Source organism: Anastrepha ludens, chromosome X (assembly GCF_028408465.1).
Source record: "Anastrepha ludens isolate Willacy chromosome X, idAnaLude1.1, whole genome shotgun sequence".
NCBI lineage: Eukaryota > Metazoa > Arthropoda > Insecta > Diptera > Tephritidae > Anastrepha > Anastrepha ludens.
This window is the reverse complement of record NC_071503.1, coordinates 98,928,420-98,951,354: the sequence shown is the minus strand read 5'-3', so window position 1 is coordinate 98,951,354 and position 22,935 is coordinate 98,928,420. Positions and strand designations below refer to the sequence as shown.

Here is a 22,935-nt window from a genome sequence, read left to right as displayed (position 1 = left end):
ACGGCTAATTATTAAGAACCGTAGCTAAGTTCGCTGAAGAAAATTGAATTGCAACTGACTATTCATTCAATGTAAAAACTCACGCGAGTACACCACAAACATTTCTCTTTTATAATTACTTTGATTTGAATAAACGAAATATAGAACATCGAGGTTCTATAATTGGTGACCCCGACGGCAGTGGAACATCATATACGTAAATTACACCTACATATACAACAACATGCCTGTCGAGAATGAGGATAATTTTCAAGACGCAGTAGCTCCGTTTCATGTGACGCGAGTAGCAGTTAAACCACCATCATTCTGGAAGCCAGATCCGCGGCTATGGTTTGCGCAGGTGGAAGCTCAATTCGCGCGAGCTGGAACGAAACGAAATACTTCACAGTGGTTGCGGAAATTGATTCAGCGGTACTGGCGCATGCTAACGACATTATTTCGGCTACACCTAGTGTGGGAAAATATGATACATTAAAACAGAGGCTAATTGGAGAGTTCGGCGAGTCTAATGAGAAGCGGCTCAGGCGTTTAGTTAGGTCAAAAGAAACCTACATCCTTATTGCGGAAGATGAAGGACTTGGCAATTCAACAGCTGGGTAAAGATATGTTGAAGTCTTTGTGGTTACGGTGTTTACCCGTTCATGTACAACAAATTTTAGCAACTATCGAGGGTGATGTAGATGACCTAGCTAAGAAGGCTGTCGATATTTTGGCGATTCCAGCAACGAGTAGCGGTGTTGATTCTGTCAGTACTTCAAGTGCCGAGATGACAGCAACCATTTCCGAATTGGTAAAAAGGTTAAATCGTTTAGAAAGTCGCGATGTAGGTCGACGGAGTGGCGCACCTCCGCAACGGGCAAGACCAGTAAACAGTCGCAGCGGAGCAACACAAGATGGGTATAACGATTTTTGCTGGTACCATCGCACTTTCGGCGAGAAGGCAACACGATGCCGACAGCCGTGTGTTTTCCATCGAAAGCGCTCGGAAAACTAGTCAGTCCTCCGTTTAAAGCGGCTAAAATGGAGGAGGAAATTAATTCCAGCCGCCTTTATATTAGAGACAGAATTTCCTCAATGAAGTTTCTTATCGATACGGGGGCCGAAGTTTCGGTGGTGCCCAAGCGTAACGGTGAGAGTAAACAACCTTCCGTCTTGAGGCTGGTTGCCGCAAACAACACTACAATTGATGCTTTCGGTAGGCGACATATCACAATAGATTTAGGCCCTAAGCGAAAATTTAATTGGCATTTCATCATTGCTGATGTAGCGCAGCCTATAATAGGTGCGGATTTTTTAAAGCACTACGACGTTTTGGTAGATTTAAAAAACAAAACTATTATCGATAGAGTAACGAGTACTCAAGCATTATGCCAAGTCATGATGCCGCCTCATAGGGTACTTTCTTTGAGGGGAGCGGACTCCTTTCATACAATTTTAGCGCGCTATCCCGATCTGACTGACGACGTACCAAAAAATAAAAGTCTTATGACAGCAGTACAATACCATATAGAAACGCGAGGAGCACCAGAAGTGCAGAAAATGCGCCGTCTCTCACCTAAAAAACTGGAAGCTGCAAAAAGAGAATTTGATTATCTCATCGAACGAGGTATATGTCAGCGTTCTTGCAGTCAGTGGGCAAGTCCGTTGCACATGGTGCAGAAGTCCAACGGAACGTGGCGACCCTGTGGGGATTATAGAAGGCTAAATGCCAAAACAATTCCTGACAACTATCCCATACGACATATTCAAGATTTTGGAAGCGATTTGTTCGGGAGGACGATTTTTTCGGTGATTGATTGCAAAAAGGCATATCATTAGATACCAGTGCACCCTGCAGACGTACCAAAGACAGCTATCGTGACGCCTTTTGGACTTTTTGATTTCAAATATATGACCTTCGGGCTTAGAAACGCTGCCCAAACGTTTTAACGCTACATTGATGAGGCTGTCCGAGGACTACCCTTTGTTTTTCCATGTCTCGATGATGTGCTCGTTGCTTCAACGGCACCTGAGGAACATGCAGAACATCTTAACAAGGTTTTCGCACGATATCGTGAGAGAGGGTTGGTTACCAAGGCTCAAAAATGTCAACTCGGTCAAGCGAAGGTGGAGTTCCTGGGTCATCTAGTTTCAGCCGAGGGTATCAGGCCGCTGCCGCAGAAGGTGGAGGGTATTTTGCAGTACAAAAAATCGAAGCAAGTACAGGAGCTGAGAAGATTTTTGGGGGCCATTAATTTTTATAGGCGATTTTTGCCTCATGCTGCTGCTACGGAGGCACCGTTGCAGAAGTAAATGGGTCCATGTAAGAAGCGTGACAAGACAGAGATCAACTGGACGAAAGAAGCGACGGAAGCATTCGAAAAACTTAAAAAGCAGTTAGTTGAAGCGACCCTTTTGGCTTTTCCAATGCGGGATGCTACAATTGGTTTGATGACTGATGCTTCGGATATCGCGGTTGGAGCAGTTATACAGCAGTTTGTCGACGGTAAATGGATGCCATTAGGGTTTTTTTCACAAAAGTTTAATCCAGCGGAACAACGCTACAGTGCTTATGATCGTGAGTTGTTAGCGATTAATAAGGCCATTCGACATTTCCGTTACCATTTAGAGGGATCTGTCTTCACAATTTTCACCGACCACAAACCGTTAACACACGCATTTGAGCAAAAATGGGAGAATCTTTCGCAACGACAAACTCGACAACTGAACTTCATCAGTCAGTTTTCTTCAGATATACGACACATCAGTGGGGCTGACAACATTGTACCCGATATGCTTTCGAGGATTGAAACCTTTACGCTACCGTCACCAGTGGATTTACAGCAATTACATGATGAGCAAGTTAGATGCGACGAGCTTAACAATCTACTTAAAGGCTCGTCATCCTCATTGCATTTAGTGAAGCACCGGCATCCAGGCACAGGTATTTATGTAGTTTGTGATGACTCAACAGGGCGTCTGCGCCCATATGTTCCGAAAATTTTACGTCGTGTAATTTTTAATGCTTGTCACGGCTTGGCGCACCCGGGAGCGAGGGCAACTACTAAGTTAATAACAAGAAGTTATGTGTGGAAGAAAATGAATAGTGACATACGAAGATGGGTTCGAAGCTGTCCTGCCTGCCAACGATGTAAGATCGCACGACATACGAAAACTGAGCTGGGTCAGTTTGCAGTTCCATGTCATCGATTCGAGCACGTCAATGTAGACATAGTTGGACAGTTTACACCCGCACGAAGTTTTACATATTGTTTAACATGTGTGGATCGTTTCTCACGATGGATAGAGGTAATTCCATTGAAGGGTATGACAGCCGAGACTGTAGCCCGGGAATTCCTTAGTGGGTGGATCAGTCGGTTTGGCGTACCGATCAAGGACGTCAATTTGAGAGCAGTTTGTTCAAGGAGTTGGCAAAGCTCTTGGGAGTCAAACATATACACACCACCAGCTACCACCCACAAGCTAATGGTATGGTGGAAAGATGGCACCGGGTTTTAAAGGCTGCGCTTAGGTGTCACTCTGCAGATGCGAACTGGGTAGATGTGCTGCCTAAAGTTCTGTTCGGATTAAGAACGGCAGTGAAAGAAGATTTAGGCGTCTCGGTGGCAGAAATGTTATATGGGCAAACTATCAGACTCCCGGGTGATATAATAGAGACGGATGAAGATAACTCCATGAATCAACAGGATTTTGTACGAGAATTGCGTCAACATTTCGAAACAGTTAGGCCGGTACAGACTTCGCAGCATGGGAAACCTGCTGTATTCATTCCTAAGGATCTACGATTTTGTAGTCACGTTTTTCTGCGGGATGACACTATTAAGAAGCCACTGAAAGCACTGAAAGCAAACATTTGTCTTTTATAATTACTTTGATTTGAATAAACGAAATATAGAACATCGAGGTTCTATATATAACATATATGTGAGTATTAAAACTATCTGAGTAGGAGAAAATATTAATTAATTTTTACTTAGGAAGAAATAGTAACTTGAAAACTTTAAAGCCGGTTTTAAAGGTATTTCTACCATTGTTTTTATTCAGCCAACGCACGATATCTAGATTGTATATTAGTATTGTTTATCAATAAATAGAACACAATAAATTTCACAAAATGCTCACACTATGCTTAAACATGATAATCCAAAACCAAATTACGCACTAACTTCTTAAGAGTGCGGACATCGTCTATTTATGCATTTGCATATTATGACTTTTCTTAATCGAGTAATAATAAATGCATAGAAATATAGCCATGTTCTTAATGCATTGTTAAAGTGATTACCAACTCTTCAATTTTTATTGTAATAATGGGAAATACCGAAACCCAATGTATAAAATACTTATTTATTTATATCTATGTTTTGGTTTTGTGAATCATGATATTTACGATTCTCTTATTGTGCTGCCATAAAGTTAAGCGCGTATGCGGAAACGGAAACTCAATACAGCTGCAAGCTCAACATAAGGATGAGAGCGTTGTTGGTTCTCATACTGCCAACATCCGTTTCCGGAGAAGATGGTATATTAAATGAAAAAGTTGGGCCAATGTAGTAAGACAATACTTCAGGGAAAGAAATGTTATAGAGAGCATTAATAAAAACATCAATTCTGATTTCAGCGTTCATAATTGGTTCCAAATGGCACACGACCACCACAATGCACTTCCTTCCGTTATCAGACAGGGTCCAAATACTACACAAACCTTGAACAAGAAGTATCCTCATCAAAGACATAAAGGATATGAATCGATTGACCCCCACTTTGCAATGTACAATCAACATACTATATATTCAATACAACTGAATACTGCTGCGGCAATAACTTGAGTTTCAAAAAGGACAAATATTATATAAAGATTTATGCAATAAATTATAAAATGTGCTGAGATATATAAAAAATCATGCATTGATGTACCCCTCCAAACCTTCGTGATTGCTGTAATGGTTAACAAAGATGACGTTTTTTCACAATGGCAATCTAACTTGGTACTCATAATTGGATTTCCTATTAATGCTATTATCACGGCGTAGTATATAGTACAGCGTAGTAATTATTTAGTACATATTTTGTACTAATTAAAAAAGTTATGTAGTAACGTAGTAGTAAATGAGACATCAGCAACAACAAAACCAGCTTCATTGGTAAAAGTAACACAACGTTCCCACAAATATCGAATATATTGTATGTACTGACATATATTTAAATCAAGCTTATAATATAGTTACTATATCTGCCATATTACCTTACTACCGCAGTTGACTACATGCACTTTAGTTAGCATAAGCGTGTGCAACCGCATGCGGCACGTGCTCTTATTCGAAATCAATTCGCCTTGCATTAAGTCTTACACTTCATTTTCCTTTTTGACACATTTTTTTTTATTTTCATCCACTAAGTGAACCGTTTTGATGCTATGTGAACTGATGATATTAAATTCGTATTTAACTGTCAACGCATACATGCGCACTTAATACAGGAAATAACTAAAATGGATTGTCTCTGATATTTGGTTTTTTTTTACACTTTGATTATATCGTATCCAATTGCTAGCGCCGTCGAAAACCTTCACAAAGCAATGACACATTCATAATATAAAATTCTTAATTCCCGGGTGGCTTACGTAATACATTCGTTCATGTCAGGTTGAATGTAACTTTTTACAATGAACTTTAATAAAAATTTATTTCTAAAGACAACATTATTTTGAAGATTTTAATGAATTTATCCATATATGAAAAAAATTTAACTCGCTTCATACATTTATTCTGGCACAATAACCTGCCTATAAAACATAGGAAATTATAATATAAACAAGACCTTTTTCCATAACAAGTTAATTTCTTTAATCACAAAAAATGGAGTACTTAATGGAGTCATCCTGTATTTCTAGTCAAAGAAAATATCTTTAGCATAAACCGATATTACGCCAAGCGCAATTTTTGAACTCAAAATATTTTGGAAAAAAATTAGTATGTAGCAACATTGTTTTATATGGCATAATGATGTTTACAGCAGTTTTTTTATTCAATTAGTTTTAATATTTATAATTATGAAAATAATAAACTTTATATTCCCCCGAAAAGAAAATAATTGGTATTTATAAAAAAATTTCAAAATGGTTACCGTATACCGAAAATGATTCTCATAAACGGCATGGAACGTGTAAATATCCACAACACGTGTATGAGTGTAAACAAGTTTGTTGTGTTTCTTCACAGGGAGCATATGGGCCTCGTCGTGTAGGTGTTGAAGTAGGGACATCAGTGGACATCCTTCGCAGTCCGAATGGCAGTGTTTTGACAAGTCTGTAGCTTCGTTCACTGCGAATCACTAACCAGGCGACCAAACAGGCGCAGCATAGTTTAAACCGGCCGGCCATAAATGTCGATAGCAACATTTCTTTGTCTTTGCCCCAAGTGCTGCCGGGAAGCGATTTGAGGACCTTGCTGCGATTTTTGACTTAGGTGGCAATAGCGGTTGCATTCGCAGAGAAGGAGAGCAAACTGTCGAAGGTAACTCCCAAGATTTTGGGGGTTGTTAACAGTCGGTATTGGTGTGTCGTCGACTTTTAACTTAAGTTGCAGTTTGACTTCCTCTGTCCAGGTGGTAAAGAGGGTCGCCGTGGACTTGGTGGGGGAACGATGTAGATTCCTCGCTGTGAAGAAGCGAGAAAGGTAGATAAGCTAGTGTTTACTTTGATGTACAGGCCATCATTCACGGACTACCTCCTCTGACAGTGGCATCAGCCATTACAAGAATTGCACTTGACTGATGTCATGTTCCGAGGAACTCTGGTCTGACACACGGGACAGACTGTGCGGGGGACCAAGAGTTGGTGGTTTATCCTCGCACTGGGACTGGAGCAGGAGAGATGTGGGTCAGAGAGGGAGTTGGGAAGGAGAGCACCACCCATTGCACTTATTGCACCTGACCGAGGTGGAGTTCGGATAGAGCCGTTTGTGGATTGCAGCAGTAGAATACTTCTGGTCCAGGGTCGGGATCAATAGCAGCCCTGAAGAGAAGTATTTGGAGCAAACATGTTGCGTAGGATTGCTCCTGTGACGATAGATTGGGGGTGAGGTACGGTTTATTAGACACGGCTAGTTTACTGGGGCGGCAGCCCTTGGTCGGGAAAAACCAGAGTTATTCCGGTAACGTAGAACTGACTGCCATTTTAATGTTTAAAAATTTAGTCAGTATATATTATTTCACTGTATTTGTATCAAAGTTTACAAAATGTACGCAATGAACGGGCGTAATGAAATCTTAAATCTATGTGCTTACTGCGATTGTGCGCCATCGGGTCCTTCAGAAAAAACTGTGCACTTTGACTTTCGCAAAACAAGTTTGTAACATGTATCGCAAAACATCTTTTGCGCCTTGACATGGAGCTATATATTCTGTCTCCATTGTACTGAGGGTAACGATAGACTGCTTTTTTGATTTCCAAAAAACCAGACCATTACACATGAATACTACGTCACCATGTTCTTCATGTGGGTGATAATTTAGATACAACATGGGTGATATCTGGCCTAGATATTACTGCCAGGTACTTCAACCGATTACTCTTTGGTATTGCATCGCGTCAATGTCGATATACTGCCTATTACACTTCTTGAGCACCGTGCCATCAAAACAAGGTGTAGTTGCCGGCTGGCATGAACCCATTCCCTTCTTTTAAGAAGTTGCTTCACATAATGCTCTTGATGAATTGATATTGCGCCAGTAGATGCATCTTTGGCTATTTCCATACCTAAATAAAATGATGCCGGCTCTCTACATATAGCTTCCACAAACTCATTTAGCTGCTTATAAGTAATGTGCCTTTCTTTAAAGCCGCTCCGTCACAGCCAAAAATTTTAAAATGTGACAACGAAGATTTCTTTTTATACCACACTTGATAAAGGGTTAAGCTATTCAACACTTTAGTTATTGTTCTACTTCGCGAGTACACCGATGTATTAATACCTTCTCCCCACAAATATTCCGGTGATATCGAACTTTCGAGCAACCAACGCGCCATTCCCACTAATGTTCTGTTCGCTCTCTTAGCCATGCCACTTTGTTGCGGCGAATAACTAACTGAAGTTTGGTGAACAATACTCATTTTACTGAAGTACCGCCTAAACATCATATTGGCAAACTTTTTACCATTATCACTTCTCACAAATGAAAAATGCTTACATAAATGCATCAAAAGCATAGGCTTTATCTATTTTTAAAAAAATACGCTGTCATATAACGGGAGAAATCGTAAATAAATATAATGAAATACGACGCTCCGCTTATGGATTTAACCCGCATGAGTCCACAAAGATCTGCATGGATCAAGTCCAGCACGTTTTCCGATAGTTTACTTATTTATTTATTTAGGGTATATTCAATAACGCATTATAATGCGCAACGTACTTTTGCAGTGTTGGCAATGCGTTCGGAAATGCAAATATGGCAGTACTGCAAATGCATCGCGTTCCAAAACGCCATTTTTGTATCAAACGTCGCGCATTATTTGCAGGAAAAATTTTAATACTGCCAATCTATCAATTGCAACACTTGTCACATTGGCAGTGCTGCCAGCGCTGCAATTACTGCGCATTTATAATGCGTTTCTGAATATACCCTTAATTCTATGAATTACAATCCTTACAGACTAAGATACAAAAGTTGCTTAGATTAAACTACTGATATAAAGGGTTTTCCAATAACAGGTGTTATTTTGAATAGCCGATAGTTTACTTATTTATTTATTTCACTCTATGAATTACAATCCTTGCAGACTATGATACAGAAGTTGCTTAGATTAAACTACTGATATAAAAGGTTTTTCAATAACAGGTGTTATTTTGAATAGGCGATAATTTTCTTATTTATTTATTTCACTCTATGAATAACAATCCTTACAGACTATAACACAAAAGTTGCTTAGATTAAACTACTGATATAAAGGGTTTTCCAATAACAGGTGTTATTTTGAAAAGCCCGTTTTTTGATATGTGACAAGTAGAAACTACGCCATTAATAAAAATGGAACGATACATGCTTCAACAATGCATTGAAATTATTAAAATTCACTGTAAAAATGGTGAAAATTTGGCAACGACGGTTCGTAAAACTCGAACATTTTTGGGTCATCGTGAATCACCTTGTGGGACCGTAATACAGAAAATGGTGGAAAAATTCGAGCTGTTGGGACAAGTTAGTGATGTGAAGAATAAAACCCGTGCACGTCACTCAATAACAACCGAAAATATTGCTGTTGTAGCCGAAAGTGTTGAAGAAAACCCAGGTGTGTCCATTTCTCGTCGTTCTTTGGAATTAGGCATTCCACAAACGACATTACACCGTATTTTGCAGAAAAATTTGGGTTTTAAGGCTTATAAAGTCCAGTTAACGCAAGAACTCAAGCCGGCCGATCATCAACAACGTCGTGTCTTTGCTGATTGGGTCGTTGAAATGCATGGAAATGATCCGGAATTCCATCGAAAAATCATCTTGAGTGATGAGGCACATTTCCATCTCGGTGGCCTCGTCAACAAGTAAAATTTTTGGATTTGGGACTCAGAAAATCCAAGAGTTGTTGTTGAAAGGCCTCTTTATCCTCAAAGTGTGACTGTTTCGAGCGGTTTATGGTCCGGCGGAGTCATTGGACCTTACTCTTTCGAAAACGAAGCTGGAGAAACAGTTACGGTGAATGGATTGCGCTATCGAGAGATGATTAACGGTTTTTTATGGCCGGAATTGAATGGTATTGATCTGGACAACGTTTATTTTCAACAAGATGGCGCTACGTGCCACACAAGGAACGAAACCATTGACATTTTACGGAAAAATATAACAAAAACACCTCTTATTGGAAAACCCTTTATTTTATGTATTTAAAAACAACTATAGCATAGAATTCAAGAAATTTAAAAAAGCTACTCCTGAAAGCGAAATATCGAGAACAACATCATTATGAATGGTATTTAATTTCCGTAAAGCACGAGTAATGGGAGCATTACTGGCGTATTACGTTTTAAAGTTTCCCCCCATTAAAAGATTAGAACTTCCTAAGTGATCGCTGGAAAACATTAAATGAACCCTTTCCAACAGAAGGGGCAATCAATTACTCCAGTAATAACATTATGAGTAAAAGACAGGCACAGTATAGACCTACGTATTTCTAAGGACTTGAGACATATAAGAATGAGACGAGCAGAATATGATGGCATGGGCTCGATAAAATTCACAAACCAAAGTGCATATTTCAGAAATATTTTTTGCACACGATCGATTCTATTTATAGCTTGCTGACTACATGGTCTCCAAATAAAAACAACATTTTCTAAATGGGACTTAACAAATGATGTATAGAGTATCTTTATTGTGGATCAGAGAACTTAGTGGCACGTTCGATTCTATTTATAGCTTGCTGACTATATGGTCTCTAAATAAAAACAACATATTCTAAATGGGGCTTAACAAATGATGTATAGAGTAACTTTATTGTGGATCAGCGGCATTGCCTCTGACGAAGCCAACAAAATTTGAAGTAATAGAATTTAGGTTATTAAACGAAAATTTGTTATCATAGATAACGCCAAGGTCATTAAACTCGCTAACACACTGACTTAGAAATGAATTAAATACTAACCAAAAATTGTCACTTTATAGGTCAATAATTGAACCGCATTTAACATATTGTGCGTCAATTTTATTTATATCAAATTCAACAGATTTATTCAAACAAATTATTCAAAACAAATGCTTAAGACAAATATTAAGGGTTGATAATTTTACGGAAAGTCGAACAATATTAAACGAATTAAAACTTAAAAGTGTTGTGCAATTAATTACTTTTAGAACATTAATAAATAATAAAGATAATGAATTCTCAAGCTCCAAAATAATTGACTGATAAAATTAAATATAAACATGACAATCAAAATATGAGATTAAGAAATTCGAGTGAAATATGTTCTTCTAGATAAAAAAACCAATGTAGCCAAAATTCATTATTCCATAAAGGTGTTAAGTTATTTGATTCACTACCACAAAATATTAAGAATCAAGAAACTTTGACAAAATTCAAAAATCATTTACATAATTATATTCAAAAAAACTTTTAATGCTGTATATATGGAAATGTCTAAATAAAAAAAAAAACAATAAATTTAGTTTGGAAAATTACTTTTATTCAAATCAAAGCAAAAAATGTGTGCAAATAATACAAAATTAAGAATCAATTTACTTTTACTAATAATGACCACCTTTTACTTGGACAATGACCTTGAGACGGTCCAAAAACGAGTTGCAACCTCCAAAATTATGAAAACGATTGGAGAGCGCCCATATGCGGTTACAGCGGCCCAAGCCATTACCTGTGGCGGGTGTTGCACTATTGCTGCTTTGGTGTGAGATCATGCGCCTTTTGGATCTGGTAAGGTTTGACTTTGAGATCAGTTTTCAGTATGTGGCGGATCAGATATTTTCAGTTTTGTCGCCATTTGACACTTCGCTCAAGTCGTTTCCTCACTTTTTGAGCCATTTCACGTGACGTTGCAGTCTTTTGATGACCACCTCCATGACGTTTCGCAATGCTCGCGTTTTCTCTCGGCAAAATGCTTCCGCGCGTCTGTAAACAATACTCTGAACTGTTATTTAGCCAACTAAGAGACAACTGATGCACAGGTCTGAAGTTGGTTACACTTCGAGTGCCGGACCCTGCATATATGCGTGAAACTCAACTTTTTTTATGTTTTAGTACCATTTTTGGATATTTGATATTTTGATGCACATGTACATACATAGGTATAGCTGAAGTTGAATAATATTTCAAATGGCGTTACCGTTTTATTTTAATGAAAAAAATTTGATTTTATAACGAAATTTAATTAGAGATTAGATATGGGTTTCAAATAAAATGTTAAAAGTAATGCAAATAAATTAACTTATTATAATTATTTGTGTACGGCTTTGCCACCTAAGTACACCAAATCACATTAAAATCTCTAAAAATATTGTATACATGTGTACACACTTTAAAAAAAGGTAATTGAAGGCAGAAATTGTGTGCCCTTTCATTTCAAGAATTTATCTGGAATAGAATATCTGTTTTGTTGAAAGTACATTTCTTAATTACTATTAAAAATGAATATTAAATTAAGAGTTTTTACGTAATTTGATCTAGATAAATCAACGTCAATATCAGAATTAAATTACTCATTAAGTTCCCGAAGTGTACGAGCAATAGGTGCATTACTAGTGAATAAGTTGTTAAAGTTGTCTCCTAGAAAAGGTAACATTGAACATTCAATGATGCCTTTTATTATATTTAATGTGAAAGGACTGTCTTTCTCTTCTCAAAAGAATCCAGATTAATTTGCATAAGTCGGAAATTATAAGATGGAACAAGAATTTTAAACCGTAAGGAACACAAAGAACGTTTAAGAAATATTTTTGAACACGTTAAATTAAATTAAGAGTTACATAACCAATGATGATATACACAGGGACCTCAAAATTAAATGTATGGAAGACGTCATTCGAAAATGCAGCACAAAGTACTACACACCAACGAAGATATGCTGAAAATTCCACATTCAGAACTGCAAAAACGAAGACGAAAACGATTAATTCCGACAGCCCTAGCAAATACTTCATCACTACAATAAATATCAACCTGCTCTACGTTTTATGTCATATATAGGGTTTTTCAGTAAGAGCGCTTCAACTTTTGAACTTTTTTGAATAAAACACAAACGGTTTGACTTTTTTAACTAATTTTTTTTTATTATCGAGTTTGAACATATACATTTAAGTATGAAATTCGATTTCTTTTGCATGACCACCGCGTGCACGTTTTACGAAGTCCAATCGTTGAACCCAATTTTCGACCACTCTTTTGCATAAATCGGCCGAAATTCCAGCAATTTCGCGTTCAATAATGGCTCTGAACTCACAAATCGTCGCCGGCTTGTTACTGTAGACCAATGACTTCACATAACCCCAAAACGGGACGGCTTGTTAAATGGACCGTAAAATGGCCGTAATGCTCTTAAAGTAGCAGCAACAGAACGATTATTTTCATAAAAAATTTGCACGATTTGCAATCGTTGCTCAAGTGTGTAGCGTTCCATGATGAAATGTATACTAATGAAGTTTACAAATGGAAAGCGAAAAATAAAAAATATTGCGTCGTTCGCCCTCCCTATCGGAAAAAAGTTGAAGCGCACCTATTGAATAACCCTATACATAATTCTTATTTGCATTAGCCCTCTTAGGTTGTAAAAAGAAATGTACTTTAATAATGATTTAATGTTACGCTTATATTTCCATAATTCTTATGAAAATTACTAAGTGTCGAAAGTTGACAGATGTAATGAATTGGAAACAAAAAAAAAACAGTGAACATTTTCTCGTCTGTGAAAATAATATTATTACGGCCGTTGACCGCGGGCCACCGAAGAAGTTGCTTGCATCTATCGAGTCAAATTTTCTTCAAGCGTGTTGTCAAAAGATGACCAATTGAGCAACGGAAGGCTTTCATGTGGAGATTATCTCTAATTGGTCTTGACATGGAACTAGACGATACGTTCATTTCTCTGGACATGATTTTCTGCTTTCTAAGGCGATTTCTGCGAATTATTTCTCGAACGGGTTTTGTGGTTGCACTGGTTCGAGTCACGCGAGGACGAGCACTTCTTTTTATCTCTGTCACTTTAGATGTTTGGGAAAGACGATTGATCGTGCGGTAAACAGACATTCCCGAAATAGTAAGTTTTTGCCTTCCACCAACCCCAAAACCTTTAAACCCATTAGTATGACTTATTTCATGGTGTAAAGTCTCGAATGACTGATGGAGTTATTTATGCCTACGTCAGAAGCCGCTGAAGGCTCACTCTCTTTCTCAGCATGTCTAACAAAGTGGAAAATCCGGCGATTCGGCACTGCAAATCGACAAGAGGGACAACGCTATGGATATAGAGGGGGCGTTTGATAATGCCACTTTTGAGAGTATGTGCAGCTCTGCTAGTAGGCATAGCGTAGACCGGGTGCTAGTGAACTGGATTCGTTCGATGCTGGTCCAAAGAATAGTCACGGTGCGAGCAGAGGAAGATCTGCTGGTGTCATCCGAGGTTAATAGAGATTGCCTTCAAGGCGGTGTACTGTCTCTACTACTCTGAAGCATGGTGATCGATTCTCTACTCACCACCTTATATGATGCATGAGTCTACGCATAAGCATATGCGGACAACGTTGCCTGTTTAGTAACAGGCCCCTCTCTTATGAACATCTGTAGAAAAGTGCTGAAAACTCTGGATATAATTGACACTTGGTGCTGTACAAATGAGCTATCGGCACACCATAAGGACTTGTATTGTCCTCTTTACCAGAAGGAGGAAGCTTCATGGGCTCGTTCTGCCTAAGCTAAAGGGAGCCCCAATCCAGCTATCCAAAGAAATCAAATATCTTGGATTAATCCGCCTTAGCCGAATGGGTTGGTGCGTGATTACCATTCGGAATTCACAGAGAGAACGTTGGTTCGAATCTCGGCGAAAGCAAAATTAATAAAAACACTTTTCTAATAGCAGTCGCCCCTCGGCAGGCAATGGCAAACCTCCGAGTGTATTTCTGCCATGAAAAAGCTCCTCATAAAAATATCTGCCGTTCGGAGTCGGCTTGAAACTGTAGGGCCCTCCATTTGTGGAACAACATCAAGACGCACACCACAGATAGGGAGGAGCTCGGCCAGACGCCCAAAAACAGGGTGTACGCACCAATTACGTATATAATCCCCGATTATGAACTGCTTTGAAAGCCAGTGTTTAAATAAAATAAATAGGAGAATCTTATCGAGACTAAAACGCACTGTGGCCATCTATTGCAACGGAGCTTTCCTCGACTACTTCAAGCCCGGCATTAGATGCTCTGGTTAGACTACCACCACATGATGTTTTAATCCAAGGAGAGGCCTTGATAGCCATATGCAGCTGAAACATAATCGGAATTGGTACGGCCCCTGTCCGGCATTGGAGAACAGAGAAGGCATGGACTTCGAACAAACTGTCCTAGCATTGCCCCTTGACTCCACGCCATCAAGAAAAGAGATACAGTGTGGTGCTACCGGAGGCTCAATTGTGATAATACCCTCAAAATGAGCCCGGCAAACACTGTTTTCGCTCTAGCGGGACAAAACTACACTTTGCTCTGTGTTTCAAGCGCAGGTGTATAGTGTTCAAGAAGCGATGAACTTTGTTGTGGAAAACAGTGGAGAAGCAGATTTGTATGTATCTGTAGCGACAACAAAGCTGCGCTCGTGGCCTTAGACAAGGGTAGATGAGTTCTGTAAATCCAGGATGAACTATTTCGGTAGACATAATCCCAACATGCACAGTATGTTCAATAAATAACAGAACTTTTCAGATGCAGAATAAAACACGTATCGTACTGTGTTTGAAAGTTATTTTTTATTCAAAATAGTCTCCATTTAACTTGATACAACGTTCAGAACGATTTATCAATTTCTGCATGAACTTTTTTATGTCATCTAAGGGAATGTTCTTTAACACCTGTGTCACGGCTGCTTGAATGGCTGGAATATCATCATAAAACGCACCTTTCATGGTAGTTTTCAATTTATGGAACAGAAAATAGTCGCATGGTGATAGATCAGGAGAATACGGAGGGTGGTCGATGACACAAATATGTTTTTGCATAAAAAAATTCACGAACATTTTTGGTTTTGTGAGGTGGTGCATTAGCATGCAATAAAAACAGCGGTTTCCCCTCTGGATGTTCAGGTCTTACACGAACAATTCTTGACCACAAACTATGTAAAACTTGTAAATTGTATTCTCCATTAATAGTTTGACCTAGGGATGCTCGATGAACATCGATGTTCGATGATCATCGATGTTGAAAGCAAAAACATCGATGTTGCTATACGAAAAATATCCTAACATCGATGTTAACGGCGAGTAGAGCGAGTGGAGCGAGTGCGCACTGCGCACGGGTTGTTCCCCTCCTTCGTTGACGTTCTTCGTCGTCTCGCTTCCGCTCACGCTCTCTGAGAGAGAACAGAAAACAGGGAGAGAGCCTCTTTTTTGTTCGTTTCGTATTCGTTTGTTGTTTCTTGATAAATATTTATGTTTTGCTTGCGTTGGCTGATTTAATTTACACATTTGATCTCATCCAGTGTCTGATCTCAAACAAGATCCTATCCAAGTTTGGAATAATGTCATCGGTTCCACTAATCCGAAATTAAAAAAAAATAGCAGTGAAATATTTGAGTACTATCGCTACATCAACGTCATCTGAAAGACTGTTTTCAAAATCTGGCTCTACTCTTTACCAGCAAAGAAATAGATTGAAGGGTTCTTCTCTATCAAATTACTTTTCCTTCAGTAAGTGGATAAAAAATATTGGTATTTGTAATAATTTGATTTTCTGTTTCTTAATAAATCTCGAACCATTTTACTGTATTTATGTTATTTTAAGTTATGTATCTTTTTGATCTTATTTGTTTTTTATACATACGTTTTTAGTTTGTTTAAGCTATATTTTATTTTTTTCTGTTTACTTTAAAATTTAATTTTTTTTTTTTTTTGGGGCTTTCGATTATGACATCGATGTCAACATCGATGCTTTTCTAACATCGATCATCCCTAGTTTGACCTTCTGCAACAAATTCCTTGTGTACAATACCCTCGTAGAACGTGATCAACATTGTTTTGATTCTTGACTTCTAAAAACGCAATTTCTTTGCTTTTGGCTCCCCTTTCGTCTTCCAGGGCTTAGTTTCAGGCCCATATTTGAAGCACCATGTTTCGTCACCAGTTATGATCGAATCAAGAAAATCTGGATCGTTTTCAGCTGTTGAAATAATGTCTTTACAATGCTCTACACGAGCGATTTTTTGATCTTCATTTAATTGGTGTGAAACAAAGCGTGCACAAACCTTTCTTTTACCCAAATCGTAAGTTAAAATTTTCCAAATAGTACCAGTAGATAAATTTGATTCTTCAGCCAACATTCTTAAGGTGAAATTTCCGTCAACATAAACTTTTTCCATCAATTTTCTACGTCTCACTAAATGTTTTTTCAAGTTTAACACAGAATTTATTTAATATTTGCTCTTTGCTCCATTGTATTTTTACGACACAAGCACGAAACATACTGTCAATAAAAGGCGCGTAACTTTTTAACCTGTCAAACGATTTATATATATGAAGTTGGCTGCGGTTGAAAGCTGAGGCTTGTTCCTTTTCAATATGATCAAAGTTTAGTAGATAGCTCTACGTGTTCCATGATTTAAATAAAAAGTTCTGTTATTTATTGAACATACTGTGTATGTTCCGGGACAAGTGGGTATTGCGGTTAAAGATATCTCTGATTCTTTAGCTAGTATGAGCTCTGAGGCCAACTTCTTTGGCCCGAAGCCCGTTCTGTCATTCGCTTCTGTAGTAACCAAAGCCACGCTTAGCAAACGGGTTACTTTAACCCACAAGCGGGCCTGGCAGGCTGAGAGAGGCTGCAGATGGACAAAACTGATGTTACCTGCCCGTTATGCCATTCGCTTCTATAGTAACCAAAGCCACGCTTAGCAAACGGGTTACTTTAACCCACAAGCGGGCCTGGCAGGCTGAGAGAGGCTGCAAATGGACAAAACTGATGTTACCTGTCATGTCCGACTGACAGTCGCAGTTCCTCCTGTCACTAAGCAGAAGAGACTGTAGGCAACTGGTTAAACTGATGACAGGCCATTTTCCATGGGAGAAGCACGTGGAGAGGAGGATGAGACGGCGGACCATTTTCTGTGCGTCTGCCCACCCTTCGTTCGAATCAGGTTTGAGGTCTTTGGCGCTGATGTGTAAAGAAGCGACCACCTTGGCTCCTTGATACCACAAGATCTTCTATGATTTCTTCGGAGGTCGGGTAGATTTAAAGAAAATTAAAAAGTGAACCCGAGTGCAGTACAATGGACTTGATTGTGTCTGAGTGCTCTACTTGCTAGTCTGTCCCGACAAAAAAACGAAAGTTTATGTAGCAATTCATAAATCTTACTTGCACTCCCCTCTCCAACGTTTAACATGCGAAATTTTCCACGAAACTGAGTATAATTTATGAGTAGACTTTTTTTTGCATTGTAAAATTGTTCACAGAATTTATGGCAAGACTAAGTATAAATCCAGTAAATCTTGAGTTCTTTCGAAAACGATTACATACAGAAATTACTAAGAACAGCAAATTAGTAACTATAGAGCTACTAGAGACAAACCCATGTTGTGTTATATTGGTTAAAGACTTGACTCGAAAATAAATCTTTTCTTTACAATACATTAAAAACGTTTAGAGATAATTGACAATTGGGAAATCGGTTTTTCTTGCAAACTTTTTAGCCAACATCCCCAATAGGTGTAGTAAAGCACGATTTTACAAATTTCCAAAACGACATCGGATAAGATTGGAATTTTACATAACCTGAATAATTTCTAGTTGCTTTAAATTTTTTTGATTTTGCAATTTTTCAATTTCTTTAAGTACTTATTATGCCAAGGAGACTCATAAACTCTATTATTTTTTAAAGAATATTATTGATACAAAATTCATTCATTATTATTTTTTGGCCACCGTAGCCAAATGGCTTGGTGCGTGACTACCATTCGGAATTCACAGAGAGAATGCAGGTTCGAATCTCGGTGAAACACCAAAGTTAAGAAAAACATTTTTCTAATAGCGGTCGCCCATCGGCAGGCAATGGCAACCTCCGAGTGTATTTCTGCCATGAAAAAGCTCCTCATAAAAATATTGCCGTTCGGAGTCGGCTCGAAACTGTAGGTCCCTCCATTAGTGGAACAACATCAAGACGCACACCACAAATAGAAGGAGGAGCATGGTCAAATACTCAAAAAGGGTGTACGCGCCAATTATATATATATACTAGCAACCCGCCCGGCTTCGCACGGCTATAAAATATATACCCTATGTCGCTCACTGAAAAAATGATTAAAATCGATCCAGTAGTTTTGGTTTATTCATTACTGCCCGTGGCCCGCACGCGTTAAATTTGGAGTAAAACAATTCCCTTTTCTTTATAGCATGAAGGTTTCCTGCTATCTTTGGAATATCTAAATTCATACACTTTTCCATATTTACTTTTTGCATTTTTACATATGTATTTATTTTATTTTTACAACAATTAATATATTACGGAATGTCTTTATATACAACGTTCATAGCTTTCTTGTCATTAGACAATATAAACATGTTTTCTCTAGAGGTTACTCTTGAAAGAGCGACATACAGTTGGCAACGTTGAAGGTTTGACCCTGAGATTTATTAATGGTCATTGCAAAAGATGTCTTTTCCGGAAATTGTAAGCGTTTAAATTGGAATGGTAGATCCGATGGTATCCGAGAGATTCGGGGAATCAATACATCTTCCCCGGTACCACATCCTGTGAGTATTGTGCACTCTATTATGAAAGTTTTCAGTGATTTTACCAGCAAACGCGTGCCATTGCAAAGTTTAGGTGGAATTAGGTTTCTTAATAAAATAACAGGACAACCTATTTTCAGCTCCATTTTGTGAGAAGGGAGTCCAGACGGGTTCAAAGAATTTAGAAATTCTGTAGGAAAATGAACAGCTTCTTCCAAATCGAGAACAGTATCGACCGAGTAGTATATTTTCGTCGGCGCATCATTCTTTGAAATAATCAAGTTATTTACTTTATCTACTTGTTCATTAGTTGGTGACAGAATAGCTATGTATTTCTTTAAACCAAGATATTGTCTTATAACTTATGTTATCAATGTCAGGATAGACATTGTTTACTAACTCTTGGTTGTTGTCTATCAAAACACAAAGGTTTTCTAGGTTAATCCTTCCCTCACCTTGTGTTAATTCTCCATTGCCAACTTTTAGCAGCATCTCTGGAAATAGCCTGTTCTCACGTGAAGATGACGAAACCCTCATATTAGCTCTAATTTATTGCCATGCGACCAAAGGTGGGATCTTTTTAGCGAAGCATTTATTTCGTCAGCACATTTTCCTCGAGTCACAACTGGTAGGATTTGACGGAGATCTCCTGAGAACAGAGTTGTGCATCCACCCATAGGTGAATTTTTGCTGCGCAAATCGCGCATTGTCCTATCCAGTGCTTCCACAGACGTCTTGTTTGACATGGTAGCTTTGTCCCAGGCTATTAATGAGCAGTCACGCATCAATTTTTCTGTATTGCTCTGTTTAGAAACACTACAGACGCTGTTATCATCATCGGTGGCGATTTTCAGCGGGAGCTTGATTGTAGAGTGTGCGGTTCGGCCTCCTTCCAAAAGAGTAGCGACAATGCCGGATGACGCAACAGCTAACGCAAATTTTCCGGTAGATCTCAATTACTAATTACTGATGTAATATCTTGAAAAATATTATTTTCAATTATATGTATGCTGTAAAGAGCCATATATGTACATAGATCTATATTAAAACAGCAATGTATTTAAGGTATTTAATTGGATAAGGATTTGTTGAAATCGCTTCGAAAATAAGCTATTAGTTGTCGTAAAAAGTAAATGACAAAAAATGTTATTGTATGGAATCGATAGCAAACTTAATGTGCTCCGAATCAATAAAAACTATTCAAAAACTGTATTTTAATTATGTGCAATTTACTAATATAGAACGTGAAAATAGCGGTTTATTTCGCTGTAAAATTGTATGTACATATAATTACATGGAATTCAGTACATACATACATACATATGTACATACGTCCGAAATGAAATAATGCGAGCGATTCGTAAATACATACATACATACGTCACCAAACGATGTAATTCAACATTAATGAGGTGTGGTGAGATTATCGCTTAACGCCTGTTGCTTCATTCGGTTGACAGCGAACAAACACACAGACAGCTTTTTTAGGAAAAAGAGCTGCTTTTGTTTAAACAATTTTGGTTAAATAACAAATAAATCAATTTTTTTTTTTGATGCAGAACGAAAGTAAATATTTCAAAGTTAAACATCAAGAAAGTTTCATTTTAATTGGTTGATTCGTTTATGATTTATGGCCGTGAAAACAAAAAATTTATGTTTTTTTGCCACATTTTGACCGATTGCCACGCCCCCTTTTTATATTTCTTCACATTATATTGATATAAACCTTTCTCTTCAATCAATCTATCCTTAAAAAAAACCGCATCAAAATCCGTTGCGTAGTTTTAAATATTTAAGCATTCAAGGGGACATGGGGACAGAAAAAGCGACTTTGTTTTATAATATGTAGTGATATATATATATATATATATTATATATATATATTTTTTTTTTTAATTAGAAAAGCAGCTGTGGGTGTCCAAGTCTGACAATAATTCATCCAATTTAAAATTTACAACTCTTAGATTCGTGCGTATTTAAAAGCAGTTGTATCAACATTATGTTGTGAAAATTCATTTAGATTAATATCTAAATGAGTATGATGAATATAGGAGCGGAGCATTTTGTTACACAATAAATAACATTTTCATCTGCGAAGATAAGACCTAACAATATATTTAAATGATTGAAAATTCCATTGATTTGCTTGAGGTTTATGTTTAGTAAACTATCTTTCAACTGAGATTCTAATACTAACGACTTTATTAGCTGTGAAACCAGGACTATCAGAATTTAAACACCGTCAAATGTTATTAAATTAAAATCATGATTATCATTTCAATGATCTTCTGCTACAGCAGTTATATTATCCACAAGTGTCTTAGCACGTTTCAAGTTCCTATTTGGAAGAATACATATACGAGATAAATAGATACAAGTGGATGAATAAACCTTTTAATAAGTTTATTTCCTTTACATTTCTGCTTAGAATTAAAGTAAAAGTCATATTAACCTCTTCGACAAAAGATTTTCTCGGGCGTAAAACTGCTGAGGGAAAAATTCGTGAGAAATGACCTAGTTTGCTAAAGAAAAAAATTCTTTTTCATCAGGACCGTGTCACAAGAGTATTTTGAAAATGGCTACAATCCATCAATTAAAGTTCGAATTGTTCCGCCTTATTCACTAGATTTGACCCCTAGCGACTTCCATCTGTTTCCGGACCTAAAAAACTTCGTGCGTAGAAAGCGTTTTTCATCAAATGATGAAGTCATAACAGCTGTGGAAGTGTATGTATTTTGCAGCCCTTCCAGACTCCCACCTCAGGGATGGAGTTCATAAATTGGAATCCCGTTGAAACAAGTCTATTGATGTTCAAGGGGAATATATTGTATAATAAAGGGTATTTCAAACCATAAAATTATGTTTTTCTTATTGAACCGCAAAACTTAATCACGGACCACATGGTTGCTTGAAAATTGCGTTACAGCTGACAACCTATTCAAGGGACTATCGATGCATTGAATTTCTTACGTTTTTACGTTACTACCAATGGGTTTAATCCACTATCGATAGAAGAGAACTTTTTTTTCTCAGACACATAACTTGGCTCGGGCACTACAATTTAACTAAACAAAATGCATTAAATTAGAGGCAATAAAATCTCATAGAGCAATTCCTTTCCTTGTGACTAACCTCTAAGAGAATCTTTTTGTTTTTGGTACGCATGCCTATGATCAAATTATTAAGGTCGTTGGCAACTTCTCACTCTACATTGGGCATCTTACCATACATGTGCTCCAAAAGGCAAATTGCCTCTTGCAAAAAATACTTTTTATTTCACAGCGTTTAAAATAATGTACTAAAAATTATACATATACTCGTATGTAAGCTCTATAGAAATTAATACTGAAAAATTAATTAGCGTTTATGCTAAATCCTTTTTATTTTTGAATTAAGGGTTCAAGGAATTTTTCTACCGTAAAAGTATTTATTTATTTATTTTATTTTAATAGTCGACAGTGCAAATTACCTTACAGAAAAGACACAAATGTAAAGAAAAGCAGGTGAAAT

General features: G+C 37.6%; 1 protein-coding gene across 1 annotated transcript; it reads left to right on the top strand.

Annotated features, from left to right (window-relative positions):
* The first annotated feature begins 568 nt into the window (after positions 1–568).
* LOC128870414 (uncharacterized) lies at positions 569–994 on the top strand. The gene has a single exon (XM_054113030.1). The coding sequence runs from the start codon at positions 569–571 to the stop codon at positions 992–994; it is 426 nt and encodes a 141-aa protein (XP_053969005.1).
* Positions 995–22,935: the final 21,941 nt, after the last annotated feature.